Source organism: Pseudonaja textilis, chromosome 1, assembly GCF_049901715.1.
Source record: "Pseudonaja textilis isolate UNSWEBS1 chromosome 1, rPseTex1.2, whole genome shotgun sequence".
Taxonomy (NCBI): Eukaryota; Metazoa; Chordata; class Lepidosauria; order Squamata; family Elapidae; genus Pseudonaja; species Pseudonaja textilis.
Window position 1 is genome coordinate 231156253 of NC_141990.1, and position 19655 is coordinate 231175907.

The following is a 19655-nucleotide window of genomic DNA, read 5'->3' on the forward strand; positions in this document are numbered from 1 at the left end:
TTTGCAGGCAATATTTTCCTCTTATCTTCACAGCAGACATTACAACGCAAATATTTATCACAGGGTTTTAACCTTATGCCATCAGATAACTCTACTGTACGTTTTAGCATTTTAAAATTTACATGCCCCAAACGCCTATGCAATAAATGGATACATTCATTATGAGGCTTTATATTGTTAAATACAGTCTGTGCCTCCCCTTTCTTACTATCATGTAAGACATACAATGCTCCATTTAAAGCTGCAGTTACCCTTTTGTTATCTTTATCAAGTATGCACTTATTATTCTTAAATGTAACTATATAACCTAGTTTGTCTAATACCCTTACAGAGAGTAAGTTCATCTTTAACTGTGGTACATACAACATTTTTATATTCTGCTTTAAGCATGGACAATATGCAATACCTTCACCCTTGGCCTTGAGGTGCCAGCCATTCGCGAGTGATATATTTTGAGAGCTTGTAGACATTTTTATAAACTTTGTCTTATCTCTTGTGATGCAGTGGGATGCACCACTGTCCACCACCCATAAATCATTCTTCACATCACAGTTGCTAAACGTGGCTAGTTCAAAGGATTTCTTTGGCTTTTTTACATTCTGGCTTTTTTCTTTTCTGCAGAATCTTGCCAAATGTCCTCTGCCTCCACAATTAAAACACTTTTTAATTGTGTATGCCGTCGAAGATAAATTCTCTTCTTCCGGGTGCTTTACTTTACATAGCTGGTTTCTTTCATGCTTTGAAGATAATTTCTCTTCTTTATTAGGCTTATCTTCTCTCAGCTGGTCACGTTCACTCCTTCTTCTGGCTTCTTCTAATAGCCTGCCGGTAATCTTAGTTACTGATAAACTGTCTTTTGGCAATACCTCTAAAGCCGTCACATAATCATCATAGGTTCGATCCAATGAAGACAGTATGATGTATACTTGTTGCAACTCATTAAATATAAGCTCTTTTTCTTGTAATTCTTGAAAAATGCTTTTCATACAGTTTAAATGAGTTAACATGTCTCCATTTTTCTCAAGATGTGTTCTAAACAGCTTCCGTGTAAGATTGATATGAGCTCCTACACTGTCTCGAACATAAATCTTCCTGAGACTTTCCCAGCAGTTAGCAGCAATTTCCTCTCCACGGATATGGATGAGTTGCTGGTCTGAGAGAGTCAGTCCTATGATGCATAAAGCCTGCTCATTCTTTCGTTCATAGTCTTGTATCTTTTTGGCATCCTCTTCAACATTAGGATCTAAGTTAGATACATCTGGTGGGTTTGTTATTATGTCCCACAAACCTTCTCTTCGTAGCAGTAAACTACATTTCATTGACCATGAAACATAGTTTGTTCCATCTAGTCTGGATATCATGGACAGACTTGGCAAATTTACTTGTGCCATTGCTCTTCAGATAAATAACTATTCAACAAACAGTTTGTACAGTAATGTGCAACTCACCCCAAAAACTCTCTCTGCTATATCCTGGTTAGTTAGACTGTGCTCACTGCTGGGCCCATAACCAATGTTAGTGTTTGGGGACAAACCCCCAAGCAGAATGCACAGCAGCAGTCAAGCCAGGCAGCCAAATGAGAGAGAGGCTGGGCCCAAGAGTATACACACACTGGAGACAAAAACACTGTTTGTAGTTTTAAATAGTTATTTAATTCATTCAGAGTTTAAGCAGTGTCATTCAGTCCATATATCATTATCCAATACATCCATCCAGTAACATAGTTCATTAAACTAGTCAGTACAATGTCTTTATCTGCTTGTAAATCTTCTCCTTCCGATACCTTTCTCTCGAAGACAACGCTGAGTATTCGCAGGATATCAGCTCACCAAGTAAACAGTCCTTTTGTTCAGTAGAAACGGTATCCAGCACAGTAGCCAACAAGCATTAACAAGCAGACGTCTCAAACAGGAGTAAACAGCAGGCAGCAGAGAGACCAGCGACCAGGCCAGGAACCAGAGACCAGAAACCAGGGCAGTGACCAGGAAGTGTTACGTTTCTCTCACTGCCTTTTATTGCTGCTTGCAACCGCACCCTTAATTATCTTATTACATTGCAGTTTGGTGCTTAAAGCTACAAACACTTAAACCTAGGTTCATATATTTATTCACCCAAACCTAGTTGGTGTATCCATATACCCAACAGGTGTCTTATTGAGGAAAATAGAGATTAAATGTTGAGAGGAAGTGCAGGTGAACTTCTTGTTCAGTGACAGTTCCAACTTATGATGGCACTGAACAAATGGTAGATATAAACAGACAGCACTGCATCCCTACAGTCACATCATTGTGATTTGCAACCTCGCCTGCCAGCTTCTCAGAAGCAGAGTCAGTGGAGAAGCTGGAAGGAAGTTGAAGGTTGCAGTCACTTGACGTCCTCGCTTAATGACTTATGTGGCCCTTGTTTAATGATGGCAGCTGCCAGAACTGTCCTTAAGCAGCATAATTAGATGGTTTTTCAACTTGCAACCAGGTTACTTAACAGTGAAGTTTCTAGTCCAATTAACTTTGTTAAACTAGGATTACCTCGAGTATAGAGGGACACGGAAGCTGCTTGAAGAGAGTGAGGAGAATCAAACTACAGAATCCAGTGTAAAAAGTTAATTCCAAGAAGGAGTATGGAAAATACACAGAGTGGAATCAAGTGAAAAAAGTACTGTGCATGATAAAAATCTACATAAGTGAACAGTTGTTGCTGTACATTAGCATGAGAGAAAGATGCTGGATAATCTGTATGTAGAGCAAAGAGAAAACATAGGAAAGAGCATATAGCAATAGCACTTAGACTTATATACCGCTTCACAGTGCTTTACAGCCCTCTCTAAGCAGTTTACAGTGTCAACCTATTGCTCCCAACAATCTGGTTCATCATATAGTTAGAGGGACAAAGAAAAGTTAAGATTAAATTGATAACTCCATGGAAAAAAATAATGAAAAAGATGAGAATGTTGAAAATTTGTAAATTTGCAGCTGTAGATAGTATAAGCGGAGAAATGTAATATGAATGTGGTATGCTTGTGGAGCGGCTGTGCAATTTGGTTAATATTTTGAAGCCTGTGTTTGTCTTACGATTGCTAGAATGCTATTATCATTCCTCTGTACAAAGAGAAGGTAGGAAAAGAAAATGCAAAAACTACAGAAGGATTAGTGTGTTAAGCATGCTTGGAAAGTGTTTGGCAGAATTCTGGCCAAAAAATATGTGAATGAGCAAAATTTGACAAGTGCTGTATGGCTCTATCACATGCAAGAACAGATATTGCTCTTCGGCAGGTCATATGAATGTAGATATTTCTATATGTAAATTATATATATTATATATATGAGAGATGTGAGAATGTGAGAGAGGAAGTTTATTGCAAGTTTGTTGATCTAATGAAATCATTCAATAAAATGAATGTTTTGCATGAATATGGAATCAAAGGATGATTGTTCATTGCATTAAAAGTGGTGCAATATGGAAACAAAGCATACTTAAAAATAAATGAGAATCTCTCTGAATAGTTCAACTGTGAGCAGGATAAGACAATGGGTATAATGCCCCTTGGTTGTTTAATGGATTTATGCATTGTTGTATAAGGAATGCTTGTCCACCCAGAGTCATTCGATATGAGATAGGCAGCAAATAAATTTTATAAATAAATAATTGTGCAACATTAGAAGTGTGTTGATCAGGGATGTGAATGACCATGAGTGCCATGGAGTGGATTGAGAATCCAATTGATTTGCAGAAAATATTAGAAAATTATATTATGGAACAAGGAGCATATATCTGAAAATTAATGTAACAAAGATCAAGTAATTATTTTTCACAATTGGAGTGAACAATTGGGAGTGATACACGCATAATAAAAAATAAAGCAACTATCCAAATTTGTTACTTGGCAGAATGTTTGTTAAATATGGAAAAAAATAAGACTTGAAAGTATGTTAGAAACATTTTGGATAATTTGTATGAAGATTATTTGTTAAATGAGCAAAAATGCTGCATATAAGAGCATGCCCATTTTGCTATAGTGACCACATATAGTGAAAGAGCACACTAATGCATTTAGTGTGACATTTTTCTCAAGTGCGTTTGTAATATTAGTATATAAGGTATCAATATAGATGAGGGTCTCGGTGAAAGCCCATGTTTAAATTGAAGAAATGTTGCTGCATGAATGCATAAGCCACTTCTCAAATTCTCACTTCTCAAATCACCAATCTCCAATTAAAAAACTCTTTTTCTAAGGCTAAATCTTCATTTATGGAGGCATCTTATTGGGTATATAGAAGCAATTAAAGAAGAAGAAAAAATTGAAGACCATTGGCAATCCTGCTTATTACTTAACTATACACAGGCTTATCTATGTCTCTTTGGGAATCAGCTGTCCCATTCTCCAAAGCTTTTTACCTTTGGGTGGTAATGGGTGTTGGCTGGCAAGGAAAATTACTGTGGAATGTGAGCTTGATATAGCTGGATAGGAGAAAGGAAGTTTACTGGTGTTTTTGTAACGAAGAAATCTTGTCCTCATAATATCTGTCTTGTTTTCTCAGGTCAAACAGGCCGCTATGTTCTCATTCAAAGACTACGTGAGAAGGAGAGGCAGCTTCTCCCACATGAATGTCCTATAGAGTTTCTATCCAAATGTGGCCAATATGCCCAGGATGTGCAATTTATATTGCAGCGTACCGGCCCCAGTCTCATAGAGAGGCCTTCTTCAGACAATGCCCCCCAGATACCCGAGAGGACGTTTGTCAGGGCTAGCTTGCCTATTAAACCTAGACCACTCAGTACAGAAGTACCTAGAACCAGGCAACCCAAAAAGTCTTTAACTTTCAACTTGGGTCCCGGGAGTTCAGGTGATGCCTGTGCCAAAAACAAGCTGAGACAGCCCAGAAAGGACCCAACGTGTGTTAGAGATGGAGCCAGAGGGGGGTTACTTTCCAAAGAGGAGCTATTCAAGACTGTCCTATACCAGCAGGAGCATCTCTACGCCTTGGAGATGCAAGGTGATGCCTTGGAAATGGACATCAGGCATTGGGAATCCAGCCAAGGCTCTTATCAGGAGGATGAGATTTTGCGGCTAGAGCAGCTGGTCCACCAAAATGAGAGCCAGCTGAGTGAGGAAGAATTTTGGCAGAATGAACTACAATCAGAAAAGGAGCATGAAAGGGAGCGGCGGGAGAAAGTGCACAGCCTGAGGGCCACAATGGAGGAGTACACCAAAAAAATCCATGAGCTTATGGTAAAAACAGAGACCTTGGAAAGAGAAATCCAGTGGGAAATTGCTGAGAGAGGCAAGAAGACCAAGGAAACTTCTACCCAGAATCCTACTGAGTTAGTGGGAATGGCCGCTAAAATAAAGAGAGACCTGGAATCCAAGGCCAAGCAAACTGCCCAGCTGGAAAGCAGCCTGGATACAGTGGGAAGGGCCTTGGAGGAAGCAGAGTACAATCTGCAGGTTTGTGCTTAGAGTTAATGATCCTTTTCCTTAGCAAGCCATGTGTGAGTCCAAAGGATTGTTCTTCACCATGTGTGTTCATGATATGCGCCTCTGATTTTGCTTGCTTCTAATTACTGTTTGGCAACAAGATACTCCATGCTGCATCTCTGCTACATGTGTTTTCACCATGATAATGCTGAGAAGCAGAATTAGATGCCTACAGTAGATCTCTTTGGGAACTACCTTCAAATTATGTTCAAGTATGAGATTACGTGATCCAAACAAAAATGTTGCAAATCAGCATCATAACCAAACTGCATTTTTAATTTCAGCTGGATATTAATTTCCTCTCTCTCCACCTTATACATATGCTCTATGGCTTCATGAAGCTATCCTATAATTAAAACTCGGGTGACTGTTAAAACAATTCTAGCTACTTTCATGTCCAATTTCATTTGAGGAGAGGGTTGTGGAATGGCTAGTTTTGATTAATTGCACATAGTAAGCTAATTTTGCCTTTCTTATCTTGTACCGTTCTGATATGGAGGCACTACAGTGCCCAGTATTTCCAATCAGCACATTCATTGTTTTATAATGGATAGAAATTCTGTAAATTATATAAACTTCTTATCCTCACAGTTCTTTGTCTTCAAAGAAAGTTGCTTTTCATTTTATGGTATAATGGGACATATAAGAATATAATACCTGAAGTATAGTAGGCCGGCCAGGCATAAACTCTTATAAATGAATTTATTTTTCAGTAAGTATAAAGATTAAAACACTGGATATGTTGTGAATCTGCCACAGCCCATATATGTCTTTTTTTGCAATTCTGTGATCAAAGAAACATCTGAGAATTTCCATTCTTGCTGAAAGGAAAATGTAGCTACCTACATATTGTACTAAGTCATTTGAAGAGTGAAGACAGTTTTTTATTTAAAATATGACAAGCACAAATATGCTATCTTGTTGACCTTTTTTTGGACTGGAGGCTGACTAAATGAGAATTCCATAAGAATGCACACAACGTCTAGCTATTGTCTACTTCCTCACTTCCTCCAAGATTCATCCAGTGTGGCATCTGTATTAATTCATTATGTCCCCTATCTAAAGTAAAATACTAAAGATCGTCACTACTTATGACTGGATGAGAAAAGCAAAAAGGAGACTTTCTAAACTGAAATTCTCTGCAACTCTGCATCGTATTTCATTCTCTGCCAGCTATAATAAGCCTCTAATTTGTTTAATGTTATTTAGAGTATTATTCATGTTCTGGGTGCTTAGTTCCATTGGATGCAGAGTTATGAAGTAAAGATATTTGTGTCCAAATACTTAATCTGTCGCCTACTCCTACTGAAATGTTGTTGGTTATCAGATTCCTAGGTTCTCTCTTATAACATAGGACCTACATTAGAAACTGTGTCTGTCTGTAAAACATGTTTTTATATGCACTGATATGCCCTCCTCCCAACATTTTTCCTCCTTTATGGTAGAATAACTAGCATTGTGCACTGAATTCTCTATGTCCATGATAAAATAGATATAGGCCGTCTCTTTTCCATTTGTAAATAGAGATGGTTTTATAGCAGCTGACTTTAATCAAATCCCTGGAATGAGGAAAGCACCCCAAAAATGACCAGTGTGATGTAATGTGAGATGGGCAAGGCTACCTTTGGCTGCCTTTGCCAAAGTGTGTTTGACTGGAAGAGAGCTGATCTTGAGATTATGTACATTTTGATATCTTATAATAAATCGCCTTGAAATATTGGTTGGATTTCTACTTCTATTCAGCACCCACAATAAACACCATCACAGATAGATACCAGACAGTAGGTTGCCAATTTAATAAGACTCCGTAACAAAGGAGACAATTGTCGTCTCCATTTTTAAAGGATCAGATGGGGTTGTCCTGATACCATTTACCACTTGCCTTGAAAATACTGATAGATTTCTACTACATATTTGAGGAACGAAGAGAAAGGAGTTAAACTTTGGGTGAAGGTTAGATGATTTTTTTTAAAAAAAAAACCTTTATTCCCTGCAATTTCAGATTATTATTTCAAATAAGGACAAGATTTGGAATTTACTCTGCCTGTTCCTCCTCTCTATTTCAGGCCCAGAACCAAGAGCTGGAGGAATTGAATAAGGAACTCAGGCAATGTAATTTACAACAATTCATCCAGCAGACAGGAGCCATGGTGACTACTCCACAGGCCAGAACAGAGGCAGAATCGCAGCTGGATCAAATTAGCCAAGAGTTGCCAACTCACCAGAGAAATGGAGGTCAGAATATAACTCAGTGGGTGGGAAAGAGGAGGGAGACAGGAGAACTGTTTTAAGGCTTCCCCAATCTGGTACCCTTTCAGAGGTGCTTTATAGATTATGCAGGAGTGGCCATGTCACTGGCCATTATGAGAAGCATTAGCCAACATATCTAGAAGGCTCTCAGGTGTGAGGGAAAAAAGAGTATTGTCATTATACGTAAGTGTGGAAGATTGTAGTCTTGGTAGTGATATTTGCAATATATATCCTTTCTTCTACATTATTATTTTTTTCTGATTGGTCTCAGCAGGTGTCAGAACTTGGCTAGTGCTATTTATGTGGGCATGGAAGTGAAGCAAGGCTAAATATATTTAGTTTTTGAATAGGAGACTCGGGAATTCCATGACTGCAGGTTAGACCAGGAACATTTTTTTTAGAAATCCATACTTTGCCTTCCAAGAAAACTGCATGGGGTGTGTCCATCTGGACACAAGATCTGTGCTTGACTTGAATTTAGAGTAAATTTAGAGATTGAATTTAGAGATTTGGTGTGTGTTAACTTCTCATCTCTGCTTTAGAAGAAACAGTGAGGAATATTGTGATAATGACCCTGATGCGTAGCCTCAAAAATCTCAGTTTAAATAAACAATCATTATAAAGACAATATCCCTTTGGGTAAGTGTAGCATTTTACTAGCTGTCACTTAACCAGAGTTAAGCTTCCTGAAAAAAAATTTTTTGCCTATCTGAGCCAAAGCTGTTGTGAAACCTCCTGATCTACTGATTTCCCTGACTATCTTGGCGTGACCTATCAAGTCCAAAAGATATTGTGCATTATATTTGCCTTCTAATTATCAGGCTTCAATTCAGGCTCAGGAGTAAACTACAGGTAGTCCTCCACTTACAATCACAATTGAGCCCCAAATTTCTGTTGCTAAACAAGGCAGTTGTTAAAGTGAGTTTCCCCCCATTTTAAGACCTTTTTTTGCCACAGGGGTGATAAGTGAATCACTGCAGTTCTTAAAGGAATCATATTGTCACTAAGTAAATCTGATCAAAGAAATGCACCTTTGGGTCAAGGAAGCTATATTAAACTATCATTTTCCTTAGATTTGTTGGAACTCAGCAGAAACTCACCTCCAGGACCTACGGCCAAGCATTTCTTCGGCAATCCACAGAACCTCCAGAGTCCCCTGGTGTCCAGCTTGAACCCCGAGGGTGTGTATGTTTGAAGGGGCCCAAGTCTCTTTTGTGCTTAATGCCCGGTCTTGTCAAGCAGGTCTCCAGACATAATGTTCTTACATTGGTGGGGGTAGCTTCCGGCTACAAGAAAATTACTTTAGCCCTTCACCTTTCTTTCCTCTTTAGAGCTTGAATGGTTTTGTCTTTCCATGGTTATCAAACCCAGTAATCACACCTGGCAAGTGGGAGGAGGAGTGGTGGAGGGGTGGGCTGTTTTACAACTTCCCTAACAAGGTCATTGCTCCACATTCTTCATCTGGGATCTTTCTACAAAGCTCCTTCAATGTGTCAGATTTGGTTTGTGTGTTTTGCACTTTTAAAAATGGAGGTCAGAAGAGTGTTTGGGTATTTTTTGTTTTACAGTATTGCCCATATTATAGCCTTTCCTTCTTATGTTTTCTTTGAGAACTGCTTTAATATCATAGGTTAAGAATATATGAGTCCTGATTTTTTTTCAGAGTACACCAGAGTAGTACCGGTGGTCCTTGACTTACGACCACAATTGAGCCAAAATTTATGTTTTGAAATGAGACATTGTTAAGTGAGTTTTGCCCCATTTGAGACCTTGCTTGCCATTTGTTTAATCACTGCAGCCGTTAAGCTAGTAACAAGGTTGCTAAGTGAATCTGGCTTTCCCATTGACTTTGCTTGTCAGAAGGTCGCAAAAGGTGACCCCATGACCCCAGCATATTGCATGAGTCAGTGGCCAAGTGTATGACTTTTGATCACATGACCATGGGGATGCTGCAGTCCTGTGAAAAACATGTCGCTTTTTTTCAGTACCATCATAACTTCAAAAGGTCACTAAATGAATGGCTGTAAGTCAAGGGCTACCTATATATGTTTTTGAGGTGATGTTTCTTTTTAAGTAATGAAAGAAAGAAAATGAAAGGAAGAGATTTAATTCAGAGTCCTTAAAAAACAGTTTAAACATCCGAGGAGCTATATTCCACTGATTTTAAAAATGCTATTTGTAGTTGGAAGGAAATTTACCATAATTATTAACAGTCTGGTTCATAGTGAATAATCGTTCCAATTGAAAAAGTGACTTCTCAGAAGAACAACCTACTCCATGACCTTGAATTAGACAAACTCAGAGCATGGTTCAGGCTTAGGCTCAAACCCCAGTTTTTAATCTTGGAAAACTTAATTGGTCTTCATTGGTGAAATTGTCTCTGATGCTTTGAGAATATATTACTATAAACAGATTCTGTACTGTTTATTTCTCCTATGCAATTCCCTTTTATTTAAATCGACAATAATTATTCTGCTATTATATTCTTAATCCCAGGAACCTTCATATAGAATGCTTTGGGTATATTCTGAACCATGATCCTAGAAAGAAGAGGATAAAGAAGCCAGATCTTCCATATTTCTCTCTTTCTTTTTGTTCTACTTCATTAAATCAAATTAGCCTCCTCAAACTGTCTTTCCTTTACTGGAGGCTGTTGAATTTTGAGGTTGTTTTTAAGTCCAGGAGCCCATCATAATGAAATCCCAGTTTACACTTACAGTAGACAGAAAATGTTATGTTTGCTAAAGAAGAGTTACATTCTGCATATCAGATTATTTAAAATATGTAGAAACTTCCAAATCTGGAATTCATTTCTGAAGGAATAAAGACCATCACTATTCTGCAGTTGCATGGAATAACATATCATCCTTTTGTTTCTCAAACATTAATAATGTTAATAATGGGGTCCCTTGTTTATTTTTATGTATCTTGCAGTTGTATCGGCAAAGCGGAGCATCTGGAGGTAAAAAGGACAGCCAAGAAGGACTGATAGTTTTGCAAATGTAACAGATATACAGATAAAAACTCTTAATTACATATGTATATTCTCCTTCTTAGATGGATATAGATGGTTGTGCAGAATATTTTTACAGGCTTTTTTTAAGTAAAAAGGATATTTGGAGGAAGCAGACTGCTTGTATTTTTTTTAAACGTGCCTGTTATAATTTCAAATGAAAAAACTGGAACAGTTTTGTTGAAAATGTATGTAAGACTCCATTCTATATAGACGATGCTTTGGACTGAATAGCCATTGCCTTTAGAGGGCTATCAGCTGTGCTGGAGAACTGTTCAAGGCAGAGAACAGCAAAATCTCTAGATCCATTCAGCTGCCCAACAAAAGAGGTGTGTATTACCAACCAGATTTCTTTACTAAACTCTATCAATGCACTGGAGCATTTCTTATTGTTTATTGAATGATGATCTTTTTGTTGGATAATGATTATATTTCGTAAAGTAAGTGGTGTTTTTTTAATTTGATAAGAGAGAAATTATTCTATTCCTGATAAGAATATAAAAACAAGGAATACTACTCTGGGACAGAAGTTTTTGTGGCCATCCATAGATGCCTTTTATGGTGTGGTTGATGCTGAGTCAGTCTTTTATTTAAAAAATCCTTCAGATCTGATAAAAGATGGGATTGAGGTGCTAGTCCTGTCTTGCCATTTGTGTCTCATGCCAAGTATTTTGTCATCCAGTGTTGTATGGTGTAATTTTGCCTATAAATTGCTTCAGCATAGAAATGTGTATTCTCTACTCACACCATAATTTTGGAATCTAGACTATTCTAAGACCCAAAATAAAAAAATTTCAACTGAACAATTTCTTGGTATTTTCATACAGTGGGAAATATATGTGTTCCAACGGAGGCCATTCACAAGAAAGACTGTCTTCTACTTTAGAGCAACTGACTCTTGGATTTGTCTGTGCATCTTTCTTCTTTTCAGAGCAGCTTCTGGTGGGTTGGTTAAATGTTTTGAGTTGCACAAGAGAATGGCCAATGCAGAGATGGTGCAACAGAACCCCAGTACCTTATGATCTCCACAGGGGATGAGCAATTCAGAACTTTTCAGATGTTTTGGGCTGTAAGTCTCCTCAACTGCTACCATGACAAATAACAGGAAATGGATGGGAATTGCAGTCCATCCTGGAATGTGAAGCTTGTCTATCCCCGATCAGTCTTTTGGCAAAAGCCTGAATAGCATTTGAAAGGTGTTTCTTGTTAATAAGATACTTGCTTTGATTTAAGGATAGAGAACCAATATTGCTACCTCTGTTCCTCTGACTAGCTGCAGCTCATTTGGCCACATAATGGATTTAATTCACTATATACAGCATTGGGACCTGATTTGAGGATTTCACGGACATGGGGAAGGAGAAATCTGAAATCAGCAACAAAAGCAAGGAAAATATACCCTTCCCTTTCATTCCCAGTAGCAACTTAGCTCCATAATACAATTGGTGCGGCTGTTGGACATCGTGTAAGGAAAGGAAAGAGGCCACACGTACATAGCCGGGCAAATCTGTGAGATGGCCACTGCCCAAAATTACATATGTTGTCCTCTGATTATTACTTTCTCGCTGCTTTCAATAGCTTCTTCCTTTTATTGGTTGTTTTTGGCCATTCTCAGAATAGATTGAGAAGCTGTACGAATCCTGATGTGGATATGTTGAACTTTGATTAATCTGTTGAACAGCTAAAGTGATCTTTAGTGGAACATTAAATGAGCCAGAGTATTCTCCAGATATATCACCCAGTGCCAGTACAACCATTTTTGAGGTAGTTACCCAGTAAAATAATGTTTAAAAAAACTTAGTAGAGTTTGAGCATGCTAGAAAGAGTCCCGGGGCACAATATTTTTTAGAAGTGCTCTTCCCAGGTAGGCTAACCATCTGAACTTCAGTTTTGGATAGAGAATCAAATCATTCTTTGTTTCCAAACTTGTGTATCATTTTTGTACAATTCAGAACTTAGCATTTAAAAAAAAAATATTTTCTATAAACTGTCTTTCAGTAAAAGTGACCCAATTTTTTTTCAAGTTAAAATATTTTCAACACTTTTTTTAAAGAAAAAAAATATTCTGACTTTCTTTTTCCTTTAACTGCTTACATTTTTTTAAAACAAGTTTTATTAATTTTAAAAACAATACACAAACAAACAAAATGTAGAATAATAACATAGCACATCTTTTCTAAAAAAAAACAAAAACAAAAACATCTTATTTAAAGACAGGATAATTCCAAATTATCACATTTCCATACCAACACAGTTTAATATGTATATTCATCTTATCTGTTCAACTTCATATCTTTTCCCAACTTCTCTTTATTTCTCCCTTTCCTTCTATTCAATTATATTTCTTTTACCTTAAATTGTATATATTCATTATATCCATCTGTCTTATTTAAAATTTCATTGTTCTCTTCCAACATTCTTCTAACGTTTTGATAAACAAACAAGACACAAAACATAAATACATAAAACTTCTTTTTGGAAAGCGGCTTACCCCGGGTAACATCTTTTTGTACAGACATAAATCAAATTCATGCTCTAATATACTATTTCATATCTTATTTAACATTCTATATTTTCTATATATTTTCCCTCTTCATTCACTCCCTTAATTCTATTTTATTTATTTCATCTCAGTTTAAATAATTATACTTGCATCTTTTGTCCGTTCTCTTTCAATTATCTATTTTTCTTTTCTTTCTAATACAATATTTTTCCTCTAATGACTGGTTGAAGTATGACAACTTTTTATCTTTCCCCTAAATTTAACACTTAAAATAATACATACTTTCCATACTGATTCTGCTTAGTACATTCTAGGTATCACATTTTAGAATAATAAAACAAAAATAAAAAAAATAAAATTAAGTTTATATAATAGTAAAGACAGTATTCCATAGAAAGTTGAACTCTATTATTAAATCTTAAACATTTTTATACATTCCCTTTAATGAATTATTAACTCATATAATATTTCAGTTTTCTAACTCAATTTCAAATACTAATATCTATAATACAATCTTATGTACTTTTGCAGAATCATTTTTTAAATTATAATTTACCCTTTGTCTCTGAAAAAAACCTGTTTTTTAACATCTTGTTTTAAACCTTTATGATTTCTCTTTCCTTTTTCCCTTCCTTTCTTGTCAATTCTAGCCTTTTTACCCCCCCATCTCTCAAGCTCCACTCTCTTAATCTTCCCTCTCTGTTGTATTTCTCTTTTCTGTTGCTTTCTGACATTGTATCGGTTTTTCATCTTATTTTTCCCTTTCTTGGTTGCTTTTTTAGGTTCTGAATTCTCCATTTTATTTCCCTCCTTTCTCTTTTCTTCCTCAACTAAGATTATCTGTCTCTTAAAGATGGCTTCTTCTTCTCCATCCCAGCTTCCTTGTTGTTGTATTTCCTGGTAGGTAGAAACCGCCATTTCTAAAAAGTAAAAAATAGATCCAGAAGAGCCCTTGCCTTCTTATTCCTCTTCTTTTAGCTTTTGAAATTCCATTTGTAATTCTTCAACTGATAATGCCATTTTTTTTCAAAAACAACCCAAATGTTTTTAGTCTTTCAAGAAATAGTTCCCAAAAATCCCAGTCACAAAGCAATCCAAATCAGAACCAATTGTTTCATTTAGCACTTTCTTCTTTTTATATTTTTCTTCTTGGGGTAGAATTCAGTTACACAGTTCCAAAGTAAATTTTTAGAAGTCTAATTGCCACTTATTTCTGATCTTATAAACTCCAAGCAGTCTCCTTCAATACAATCTTAAAATAAGTTCTTTACCTCTTCCCTCCCACTTATAGCAAAATTCCAATATTCAGAAATCTTTAATCCCCTTGGCTTTAAATTTCAGGTTTAGTTACCTTCTGTGCCCAAGCAGTTTTTTCCAATTTCCAGCTATTTCCATGGGGAGGGAGAGTAAGAAAAAATAACTTTCCCTTTTAAATCCTCTTCCGCTGCTTTCACAGTCTCCTTGGGAAATAATGTATCATTCAAACGATTAGATTTCCAGGGTGTTTCAAGGTTCCTTGCTGTCCCGGTTCAGCCAAAAAACTTGCACTTTCTCCAACTTCCTCCTGCACAATCTTACCCGGCTTCAGGCTTCTTTGTGGCGGCCATTACTGACCGCCGCTCCACCGCCTTGGGAAAAAGGAGTTTTGCTGGCTGAGGAGGGGGTTTGCGATACTCCCAAGCCCCTGTCCGGATCTCCTCTCTCTTCGGCTGCCTCTACGAGGCAACCATATCCTCCAGATCCAAATGGATCGGAGGCACTTCGGCAGCGAGCACAGCAGGGATGGCGCACGATCGCGTATTCCTGCTGCCGCTGAAGCCTTGCAAACCGGAAATCCCTAACTGCTTACATTTTTAAAGGCAAGTAGTGTTTGTGTTACCACTTTTAAATGAAGCCTGGAACACGGATTAGAATGGGGGACAGGAGGGGCGGGGATTACATTATTGCACTTAACTCGGTAATTAACATTTTACTACCATCTTAATTTGCAAACTCAATTTACTTCTAAATACTAAACAGCATTATGACAGTAGCACAGGGGAGTTACATTAATAGAACCAAATAAAAACCCTGACATTTTATTCAGCTATGTTCTGTGTAACCTAATCGTATCTCACTGACAGTAGACAAAGGTAAGCACCATGTTTCGAAATGGGCAGATTACTGAATGAAGGAAGTAATTCCTGGTAGCATTTCTTGCTGATCTCTCTACTTGGTCAGTCCATTTGAGGAGGGTTTATATGTATTTGTTGCTCATGGCTGATGTATGACCAAGAAGAGTAAGTGTATGCATGAAAGCCTGGGGGACTGTCTGGGGGACCACAAATAGCCTTGGAATCCCTGAACTTTTATTTTTTAATGTTTGATGTATATCATGTATATGAAATACGATTTACCTGCTTAAAAAGTTGGGGGGAAGGAGGTTCCATGTAAGAATGTGTATATGTCATGAACTAATGATATTTTCTGGATTGAGATTGTAATAAAATATTGAAAAATGTCCATAAAGATGTCTCTTGTAATTTGTAGCAAGGATTGCGAAGAACACGACTGCCATCCTCTGTTACACATTGGCTGCAATGGAAAGCTTTCTATATTCTGTACTTGCAGGTGGTTCTAGGGAGATTCTCCCTCTCATCATACAGATGGCTGCAGGCCTGGGATAGTTCCCAACAAGCAAGAATCTCATTTTAGATAAGAGATGTAGGTCCAGGTTACATCAGGCCAAGGTAAGGAATTGCAGGGAACTTGCAGAACTCTTCATTTGTAGCATTGCCCGTTTCAGATAACACATTTGAAGTATGCAATACAGAGAGTCCTCATCTTATGAACCACAATTGAGCCCAAAATTTCTGTTCCTAAGTGAGTTTTGCCCCTTTTTACGACCTTTCTTGCCACAGCTATTAAGTGAATCACTGCAGTTGATAAGTTGGTCACAAGGTTGTTAAATGAATCCGGCTTCCCCATTCATTTTGCTTGTTAAAAGGCTGCCAAATGTGATCACATGACCTTGGGGGGACACAGCAACGTCTTAAGTATGAACCAGCTGCCAACATCTGAATTTTGATCACATGACCGCGGGGTTGCTGCAAAGGTGAAAAATGGTCATAAGTTGCTTTTTTATAAGCACCATTGCAACTTTGAACGGTCACTAAATAAACTGTTGTAAGTCGAGGACTACGCGTACTCATTGCTTTCAAGCAGCGGGAATAAGCCTTAAGCATGCACCAATTTTATATTGCTCTTCAACTTTTTGCAGGGTCTTAGCCCAAGTGCTTTGGAGATTACCTACAGGTTGCATACATCATTCAGCCAATCTTTTAGGAAGATGGGGTCAAGAATACGAGCAGCTGCCTGTCTACATATTGTGAGGAATGGCTCTCCTCTCCACTTTTAAAAAGGAATATATTGGAATTGCATTTAAAAACTTGGGAAGTTGGATTAGATTACAATACAAGAAATAATCATTGATTTCAGCATAAACCAAACATATGCCCCTTTATAAGAGGTCAGCAAAATTTGCAAGCAATAGAGAAAAATTTCAAAAATATATAATTAAATGGTCAAAATCTTAGGACAGTTTGGCTAAATCTTAAAAAATTGCCAGTGGGTGCCATCTAGTGGTATTACATGCATACATACATACATTCTCTCTCTCTCTCTCTCTCTCTCTCTCTCTCTCTCTCTCTCTCTCTCTCTCACACACACACACACACACACACACAGATTAATATTTATCTGCTTTTATCCAGTAGTCTCATAAAGTCTGCATTTTAAAATGGAGCAGTTATATTCCTTCAAATTGTCATCCATAGATTCCATACTGTGAAAACGATTACTTTCAGGTGTGCTGGGAACGTTGTGGCTGTTCAGAGTGAGGGCCTGCAGCCTGCACACTCTCAGAGGCACCCTTGCTTCTTGGGTTCTTGGCTGAATCTCCCTTTTCAGGAACCTACCTATCAGATCCATGTGATTTCCACTGGGGGAAACTGAATGAGAAAGGCAAGTTCTCTATGTAACAAATACGCTCATCATGACTGCTTGGGATTACCCAAGCAAATGATTCAATACCTAGAATCATCCAATGAGTTTCCATATCTCTGCAAATCATGCAGACCCAACCTGGATCTGTTGGAAAGAGTTGATACCATTGAAACATGAATAACATCCCTTGACACCATAGTAGCATCCCTGGACGCCTTAAAAGAAAGATTATCCAACCTTGAAAAAAAAAGACACAACACAAAAACCTGAACATCCAATAGTTACAAATCACATCTCTACCCAACAACCACAACCCAATCCACAAAAAAACAAACCAGACAAATAATGATATCCCAATCCTCATCAGAGAAGCTGTTGAGCGTGAACAGAAACGTCCAAACGCCATCTTATTTGGTCTAGAGGACATCAATGATAATGATGATATCACAACTGTCTGAAACATCATCAGTGATTATCAAGCATCAACCATCTCCCTGAGGAAATACTTGACATTTCCGCATTGGCTGAGACTCAAAAACACAGACGGGTCTCGGCCCAGTTTCTGCAGGGTCATTTGCAAAAATGAATCAAGCAAACGTAAATTCATTTACACTATAAATTCACTCGCCAAAACCAACACCAACCATAAGAACCTCCGTTGTCGCCCTGACCTAACCATACAGCAATGTGCCTGCTCCCATGTACTCTGCACTGAACTCAAAAAACATCTAGACAATGGAGAGAAGGACCTGTACATTGACTACCATCCTGACTGTATCAAAAGTAAGTCACACAACCCGCAACTCAGCTTTAACCTTCAACTACAACCCTTCCTCAACCAATCCACCATCACCCAAGACTAGGCAACTACCCAATTCCAACTACTGCTGGCCTTAAATGCAAGCTACTCAATGCAAGAAGCCTTGCAAATAAAATACCTGAATTTCTTCTCTTACTAAGTATGGCTAAAATTGGCATCATATTTGTCTGTGAAACATGGCTCAATGCATCTCTCCCTGACTCCATTACCACAGTAAGAGACTATCATGTTTACCGATCAGATCGTGAAATTCATAGAGGAGGTGGTGTTGCTATCTTCTATAAAAAGTCCTTACATCTAAAAAACATCCAAGTTACCCAGGAGCTTGCTCTTCCTGAGACCATTATCTGTGAACTATCCTTAAATATCACATTTCGATTCTTACTATGTTACAGAGCACCTGATTATGACATCGAACATGTAAACAAGCTAAATACACTACTAACATGGGCAGCATCCTGCCCAACGCTTTTATCTTTCTTGATGACTTCAATCTACCTCATATTGACTGGACCCTAAATGAATGTACAACTGAACCCATACACGCAACCTTCTACAGTGCTGTTACAAATCTGGGACTGGAACCACTAGTAACCAACAACACTAGACTAAAAAACTGCCTCGATCTCATCTTCTGCAATAGTTTGAATTCAATTTACGGAATACAAACTAAAGAACCCTTTTCCAGCAGTGACCACAATATGATTGACTTTTGCCTCAACATATGCCCACACAAATATCATCACAATGATGTAATCCCCAATTATAAGTTCAAAAAAGGCAACTATGATCTTACAGACAACGATCTCTCATCCCTTGATTGGCAATTTCTATTCACTGGATGCAATACTGTTGAAGACCATTACAACATATTTTTACTTGAAGTCAAAAGAGTGATCAAACTATATGTACCAACAACAACTCCCAAAACAAAAACAAAAAACCAGATTACCCATAAAAATAAGGAAACTTCAATCCAAAAAGAGATCACAAATCTGGTCACGTTGCCAATTTCAAAAGCCGATACAAAAATTTATGCCACCAGATAAAGACTGAATACACCAATTATCACATTAAACAAGAGGAAAACCTTCTTTGCACCAATTCCACCCGCGCTTTCTACAATTTTGTAAACCACAAACTAAAAGACTCAAGGTCCATCCCACCCCTGAAAGGACCTAATGGTAAAGACTGTAACAATGACACTATTAAAGCCAACCTCTTTAACACATTTTTCGGCTCAGTATTTGTAAACAGCAATGGATCATGCCCAGTATTTTCTAGTCGAACCAAAGACAACTACAATGATCTAATACGTATCGATTTTACAGTAGACAATGTTGAAAAACACTACGCAATCTAAAACCATCTCTATCTATTGGACCGGATGGAATATGTGCCTACTTCTTAAAAAAGCTATCCACTGCCATAGCAGAACCTCTAAGCATAATCTCTGAAAAATCTTTCAGGACCAGCTCCTCACCAAAACTATGGTCACAAGCCACGGTCATCCCCATCTTCAAAAAGGGAGACCCCAGCCTAGTTGAAAATTACAGACCAATCTCCTTATGCTGCGTCACCTGTAAAGTCATGGAATCAATCATTAACTAAT

General features: G+C 37.7%; 1 protein-coding gene and 1 long non-coding RNA gene across 10 annotated transcripts in view; one reads left to right on the forward strand and one right to left on the reverse strand.

Annotated features, from left to right (window-relative positions):
- RASSF7 (Ras association domain family member 7) overlaps nt 1-15747 on the forward strand; it is a 98575-nt gene extending 82828 nt beyond the window's left edge. For 4 of the 8 annotated variants that reach the window (XM_026706650.2, XM_087919909.1, XM_087919914.1 and 1 more), the window contains exons 3-5: nt 4536-5443; nt 8797-8904; nt 10658-11542. In XM_026706650.2, coding sequence (XP_026562435.2) covers nt 4536-5443; nt 8797-8895 — 1007 coding nt within the window. In that variant the 3' untranslated portion in view covers nt 8896-8904; nt 10658-11542. The other 4 variants (XM_087919897.1, XM_026706644.2, XM_087919888.1 and 1 more) reach the window with 2 other exon arrangements.
- LOC113440197 (uncharacterized) overlaps nt 1-19655 on the reverse strand; it is a 111291-nt gene that overhangs the window by 64834 nt on the left and 26802 nt on the right. The window lies entirely within an intron of this gene.